The 7,790-nt window shown below is 43.0% G+C and overlaps 1 protein-coding gene across 1 annotated transcript; it reads left to right on the forward strand.

Annotated features, from left to right (window-relative positions):
* The first annotated feature begins 361 nt into the window (after positions 1-361).
* On the forward strand, positions 362-1,950 carry LOC143623723 (protein FD-like). Its single transcript, XM_077094564.1, has 3 exons — positions 362-772; positions 1,538-1,633; positions 1,703-1,950. The coding sequence occupies exons 1-3, from the start codon at positions 362-364 to the stop codon at positions 1,772-1,774; spliced, it is 579 nt and encodes a 192-aa protein (XP_076950679.1). The 3' UTR covers positions 1,775-1,950.
* Positions 1,951-7,790: the final 5,840 nt, after the last annotated feature.

The raw sequence follows: 7,790 nt of genomic DNA on the forward strand, positions 1-7,790 counted from the left end.
ACCAAATCTTTGTGACATCCTAATATGGTTTGGATGGAAGGTTTTTGAGGTTAAGCATCTTTGTTGCCAACACATCATAGGCACAAAAATCCAATTATATATCAATGACCATTCAAGACTACTGCTCACTGTTACCTATTATACTTTTAGTACAAAGCTAGGCTAAGCTTTGATAGACCTCTTTGTATACTATGAGGCTATGACATAAGTTAGATTTCACTTCCATCTCTTACACACACTCTCAACATACACACACACACAGATCACCAAAATCTTGCTAGGGTTAATTTCATCAAGATCCACCACCTTAATCTCCTCATCTTACTCCTCTAGACCCACCCACTCACCATTTTTCAAACCAATGGAGGAGGTTTGGAAGGATATTAACCTCTCCACCACCACCACCAACCACCACACCACCACCGCCGGCAAAGGCTACCGTGGGTTCGTCCTCCAAGACTTTCTTGCAAAACCCTTTTCAAGTAATGAGACACCCACCATTGTTTCTTCACCTGGGTATGGATCGCCGTCGCCTCCGCCGCAGCTGTTGAACCTGAACTCCGGTCCCGATCAGCTGAACTTTCTGACAGAAGATGAGCCTTTTGACCAGGTGTTGGCGTCGGCTAATTCCTCTTCAGGGTTATTGGGGACCAACATTGGTGGGATGAGGATCTTACCGGCGACGGACAGGGCTGCTTCCGGTGGTGACCGCCGCCACAAGCGGATGATCAAGAACCGGGAGTCTGCTGCTCGTTCAAGGGCCAGAAAACAGGTTGGTACTTGTAGTAGACATTTATTTAAGTAAATATTGTATGTATTTTTTTTTTCATTTAGTGAATATGCTAAATTCTTGTTTTTATATAGCATAATCCGATGATTTATTATAACCTAAACACAGGTGTAACGATATTAATTAGTATAAATAAATAAATATCTGGATCATTAAATTGAAACTAATAGATTTATTTATTTTTTAAATATTTTTTTAATGATTTTAGACAAGTTTATCTTTTAAAAACGATAATTATCTGGTCCCTTACTTAAAGCATGTAACTTTGATGATATATATTTTTGTGGGGTAGACACATTTTGTTTCTTTTATTTTTCCATCACATTTTATTAAAGCTGTATTTATTTGCTATTAAGTATATATATCTCCAAGTTATCATAGTTAACAAATAACTTTATGTGATAATTATTACCTCAATTAAGGTTATGTAAACATAAAATAAAAGAAACAATGTATCACCAAAGATGATTTGTTTCTTTTTTACCATTTTTTTTCCTTTTACATATATACTTTGTGTTAAAGTAGTCCTTATTTGCCATAATGGCTACCAATGGTCCAATGCTCGGTGAGTGCAATTTTGGAACTTTACAAATCATACGCGACAAGAAATTTGGTGTATTATAATTATTAAATTTAAATTATGTAACATAAGAATAATAACAATAATATTATTATTATTAGTATTACAACTACCCTTATTATTAATACTTATATTTGAGCGATACTCATATGCTTGTTAACCTCTAGTCAATATTGTTACCCAGGGCTTACATTAATGAGTTGGAAAACGAAGTCGAGCGCTTGAAAGAAGAAAACGCTAGGCTCAAAAGGCAACAACAACAGGTTCATATGATCAGTATTATGTGTTTAAAATGTTATTTTTTATATGTTTGTATTACATAAATTGAACAGTTGCAGGTGGCAATAACATCTCAAATGACCAAAAAGAGGGGCCTCCAGAGAACATTAACTGCTCCATTTTAAGACAAAGAGGGTGGTATATTTTAGGAAAAAGTGGAAAATAGGTAAGAATGAAATTTTGAGGGGGGTGTGATTATGAAGTTAGATATAAGAGGGAGGGTGTGGCAGGGTAGAATGTTGTTATGTTGCCTTATTTTGGGTCAATTTTTCCAAGCATGCAAAGGCTTGCTGGTTGTACTTTTGGCCCACACTTGTTTAATTTGGTAATTTAACGATCCTAAGTGTTGAAATTGGATGACATGAAATTCCCCTTTTACTAAACTTAATTGATTCTACTTAAGTTAAAAGACAAATGTTTAACACAAATTTGGTATACATAAATTTTCAAGTCTTATCTTGGCTGGTTTAATTTTGGAAATTTTGCTTTTGAGCTCAGGGCTCAGGCGCTCAGCCCATGCCTAATTTTGAATATCTAGTTCAACTTGTATATTACTCCATATTTATTAAATCTCGATATCTTTTTATATGTACATAATTATATTGTTTTATGTGTGTTTTTAGTTATATACAACAAAATATATATATATATTCAGCAAGCCAATCTAAAGTAGGTTAATATTCACGCTTTTTATTCAAACGGTTGTAATATACCTAGTGATGTACTTTGGTAAACATTAGCATGGGCGGATCTACATGAAAGGTGGGGGGTGCACGGGGAACCCCCCGAGTTTCGAATCTATAGTGTAATGCTATAAATAATATCTGAAATGCACCCTCTTATAAAATAGGAGTGCACTTAATAACCATATAAGGAGAGTGTTGTAGTGGCGAAACTGTTTGTTGCTAACCTGGATGTTCTGAGTTTGACTCTAGCTACCAGACGATTTTTTGTAACAATATGCAGCAGGGCTGCTTTTATGTTTCAAATATAGATACTGAACGATTTTTTTTAACAATAGATGACGATTTTTTGTAACAATATGCAGTAGGGCTGGCTTTTATCTTTCAAATATAGATACTGAACGATTTTTTTTTAACAATAGATGCAGTAGGGCTACTTTTATCTTTCAAATATGGATACAAATGATTCACCCAAACTGAACCTTCGAACCATCCCGAATTTTTTTTTATATTCAACTCTAAAACTTAGGGCATCTAGAAATAGTGCGTCCCCCGGAAAAAAATTTATGGATCCGCCACTGAACATTAGTGTGGTTTATAATTTTATTGGTTTTAAACATATAAGAATATTTACATGTAATATGGTTACATTTTCTTAATCTATTTAAATAGGGCTATTAGTTTGTGTCGACCTAAACGTGACGTGTTTAACAGGTTTAGAAATGACGCGATTAACATAAGCAGTATCAAACATGAAAATGACTCGTTTAACAATTGATTTTGGTGGTGTTTGAGCATAAAAGTTATACATTTTATATACCAAGAAAAAGAAATGATGTAATCTAGTGTCTTAATTTAATTATTTTTAAATAAGTACAAAATAGCATAGCACACTTTTTTGCTAAACAAGTTTTTTCGTGTCTAAACTGGTGCCAATTATGACGGTCCTAATTTAAATCATCCAAGTTCCGTAATTAATCAAAATATATACCTAGGACCGTCTCTGAAAAGGTGGAGTACCTTGAGGGCCATGTACGAGTAAAAATAATGGACCCTTGTATATAAAAATTATGTTTTAAAGAGAAACCAAAAAGTAACCCCTAATAAGCATGTTTAAACTAATATACAAATACGTTTTGTTCTTTAAATTAACTTAATATGCTTTTATTGCACAATTTTTTAGTTGGGTTTTAAATTTAGTTATGAACTTTGTTTAAAAAAAGCCATATATATATATATATATAATCTAATTATAAACAAAAAAAATTAAAATAAATATTCATGCTTTTTTTTTTGAACTGTGAACTTTTATAGACAAAGCCAACAAACAAAAACACCCACGGGCTGCCTCCACAAGCCGGGAGGGGCAACTCTTAAAAACGAAGGATTACATGAAGTCATATTTTACACCAATTCAACCAATTTAAAAAACTATGTTTAGACCCATACTTAAACCAAAGGAAGCCCTTAGCCTTAATATCTGCAATAATCTCTTCACATTAACAACTTTCTCTTCATAAACTTTTTCGTTTCTCGCCTTCCAAAGTCTCCAACTTTTTTGTATGGGCACCAAGCCACCAACCTATAAAAAAGAAAATAAGTTTTGGTACAAATAAAAAAGAAAAGTGTATGAACCTTCACCAACTAATCAAAAAGTAAAATATTTGGTGAAGGCTTTGAACATGCAAACCTCACGAAATCACACCAACCAACATGGCCACATGAAGGTTTCAGCTATCTTCGTTTTTGTATGATTTATCTATGTATAAAAGGACGCCATTATGGTCTTCTTCTCACGTGTAGTCACCGCTTCTCAAACCATTTGTTTTCTCCCATGGCATTGATATCATCTTCTCAAAAACGATTGTGTAGGGGTATGGTATTAAACCCGGTTTACAATCCTAAATTTATTATATTTGGTTTGTTTTATTATATGGGCTAATACATTTGTTATTGGGCTGAGGAGGTTTGTGGAGGTAGCCCTAACTTGGGCTAGGCCCATTAGGGTATCATGATGGTGGCCATGAGACTCTATATAAGGAGGTCTTCACCTTCTTATCATGGGGTCATGCTCAGTAGGGTGCCACCACCAGTTTTTGTGTCTTGTGAACAAGAGATCTTCAAGATCATCTTAGCGGTCACCTCCACACCCCCAAAACGCCACTGCAGATCGCGAGCAGCCGGAGGAGAGGATCAGCAGACCAGGATGCGGTTCATTCATCTCGAAATCCGTTGGAAGCTCCGTCATGGGGTCAGGTCAGATTCCATTTCGTGCTTCGACATTGGCGCCATCCGTGGGACGGCAATGAACCACACTGGCCTCTCTTCTCGGCCCTCCGATCCGTTCATCAAAATCTCAGGAAGAACCACCGAGCTCTTGGGGAAAACCCTTAGATCTATGTTTTCAGATCTGGAAAATACTTCCAGATCTGGAAGATGCAGGAGGAAACCACCAAGCTTTTGGGGAAAATCCTTAGATCGTGTGTTTTCAGACCTGGAAAATACCTCCAGATCTGGAAGAAACAGGAAGAAAATGAGCTTTTGAGGAAAACCCTCAGATCTGGGTTTTTCAGATCTGGGTTCGTGCGTCGAGCAGCAGCCACACCTCATATTCATAGGTTTATAAACCCTATCAGATCTGTTGGTTTTACATAAAACCCTACCTGATGTGGATATTCAAAACCTTTGGGTCGCTGCGCCGCGCCCAGGCGATTACTCTGCGCCTCAGCGGGTCGTGCGCGCGCGCCCAGGCGATTACTCTGCGCATCAGCGGGTCGCGCTGCAGCGCGCGCCCAGGCAACTACTCTGTGTCACAGCGGGTCGCGCTGCGCGAGCAGGCAATTACTCTGCGCCTCAGCGGGTCGGCCGCAGCGCGCGCCATGGCAATTACTCTGCGCCTCAGCGGGTCGCGCGCAGCTGCGCGCTTAGGCAATTACTCCGCGCCACAGCGGGGTCGCAGCGCGCTCCAGGCGATTACTCCGCGCCACAGCGGGTCGCGCTGCGCGCCCCCAGACATGAAGGCAGAGCATGCTCAAGCAATAAGCATGCTCAAGCAATAAGCATGCTCAAGCATCAAGCATGCTCAAGCAGCAAGCATGCTTAAGCATCAAGCATGCTCAAAGCAGCAAGCATGCTCAAGCAATAAGCATGCCCAAGCAATAAGCATGCCCAAGCATCAAGCATGCTCGAGCAGCAAGCATGCTCAAGCATCAAGCATGCTCAAGCAATAAGCATGCTCAAGCAGCAAGCATTGCTCAAGCATCAAGCATGCTCAAGCATCAAGCATGCTCAAGCAATAAGCATGCCCAAGCAATAAGCATGCTCAAGCAGCAAGCATGCTCAAGCATCAAGCTATGCTCAAGCATCAAGCATGCTCAAGCAATAAGCATGCCCAAGCAATAAGCATGCTCAAGCAGCAAGCTATGCTCAAGCATCAAGCATTCTCAAGCAATAAGCATGCCCAAGCATCAAGCATGCTCAAGCAGTCAAGCATGCTCAAGCATCAAGCATGCTCAAGCAATAAGCATGCTCAAGCAGCAAGCATGCTCCAGCATCAAGCATGCTCAAGCCATCAAGTACGCTATCAGATCTGTTGGTTTTACATAAAACCTACCTGATGTGGATATTCAAAACCTTTGGGGTCGCGCGCGAGCGCTCCAGGCAATTACTCTGCGCCTCAGCGGGTCGCAGCGCGCATGCGCGCCAGGCAATTACTCTGCGCCACAGCGCTGCCTGCGCGCGCCCCAGGCGATTACTCCGCGCCACAGCGGGTCGGCTTGGCGCGCTCCAGGCGATTACTCCGCGCCACAGCGGGGTCGCGCGCGCTCCAGGCGATTACTCTGCGCCACAGCGCTCGGCTAGCAGCGCCACTCGATTACTCGGCGCCACAGCGGGTCGCGCGCGCCCCAGCCGATTACTCCGCGCCACAGCGGGTCGCGCGCGCTCCAGGCGATTACTCCGCGCCACAGCGGGTCGCGCGCCGCGCCCCCCAGACATGAAGGCAGAGCTATGCTCAAGCAATAAGCATGCTCAAGCATCAAGTATGCTCAAGCATCAAGCTATGCGCAAGCAATAAGCATGCTCAAGCAGCAAGCATGCTCAAAGCATCAAGCATGCCCAAGCAATAAGCATGCCCAAGCAGCAAGCATTCTCAAGCATCAAGCATGCTCAAGCAATAAGCATGCTCAAGCAGCAAGCATGCCTCAAGCATCAAGCATGCTCAAGCAATAAGCATGCCCAAGCAGCAAGCATGCTCAAGCATCAAGCATGCTCAAGCAATAAGCTATGCCCAAGCATCAAGCATGCTCAAGCAGCAAGCTATGCTCAAGCATCAAGCATGCTCAAGCAATAAGCATGCTCAAGCAGCAAGCATGCTCAAGCATCAAGCATGCTTAAGCATCAAGTACGCTATCAGATCTGTTGGTTTTACATAAAACCTACCTGATGTGGATATTCAATACCTTTGGGTCGCGGCGCTGCGCGCCCAGGCAATTACTCTGCGCCTCAGCGGGGTCGCGCTGCAGCGCGCGCCCAGGCAACTACTCTGCGCCACAGCGGGGTCGCGCGCGCGCCCAGGCAACTACTCTGCGCCTCAAGCGGGTCGCGGCTGCAGCGCCCAGGCAACTACTCTGCGCCACAGCGGGTCGCGCGCTAGCGCAGCCCACGCAACTACTCTGCGCCACAGCGGGTCGCGCGCGAGCGCCCAGGCAAGTACTCTGCGCCTCAGCGGGTCGCGCGCAGCGAGCCCTAGGCAACTACTCTGCGCCTCAGCGGGTCGCGCTGCTGCGCGCCCAGGCAAATACTCTGCGCCACAGCACGCAGCAGTTTTTGCATTCGCGCCACCGCAATACAAGTTTTCGCATACATGTTTCGCACTTCCTTTTTACTAATTTGAGCAATATGACAACATTATATTGACATCAAATTAAAAAGAAAGCGAAGTAAAACATACATGCGTGAGCTCCAAGCTCAAACGCGTTGACGAGTCTTAACTCTAAAACGTCAGGGCCTGTAGCCCAAAAATATGAGTCTTAGCTCAAACTTGAAGGCTGGGAATCCTCACAATTTCCCATACGGCTCCGCGCCATAGGCTGGGAATCCTCACAATTTCCCATACGGCTCCGCGCCATAGGCTGGGAATCCTCACAATTTTCCCATACGGCTCCGCGCCATACTTAAAGGTTGGGAATCCTCAATTTCCCATACGGCTCCGCGCCATAGGCTGGAATCCTCACAATTTCCCATACGGCTCCGCGCCCATACTTAAAGGTTGGGAATCCTCAATTTCCCATACGGCTCCCCGCCATACTTGAAGGTTGGGAATCCTCATAAACCCGTCGGCCACGCGCCAGCTTTTATTATCATTACTTTCATTGCCCGTAAGACGCCCCGCGCGCAGGTTTCCATTATTATTACAGCCCGTAAGACGCCCCGCGCGCAGGTTTACCATTATTATTAC

The sequence above is a fragment of the Bidens hawaiensis genome, unplaced genomic scaffold, assembly GCF_021521415.1.
Source record: "Bidens hawaiensis isolate Kalapana, Puna unplaced genomic scaffold, B.hawaiensis_p1.1 tig00003536_1, whole genome shotgun sequence".
Classification (NCBI taxonomy): domain Eukaryota; kingdom Viridiplantae; phylum Streptophyta; class Magnoliopsida; order Asterales; family Asteraceae; genus Bidens; species Bidens hawaiensis.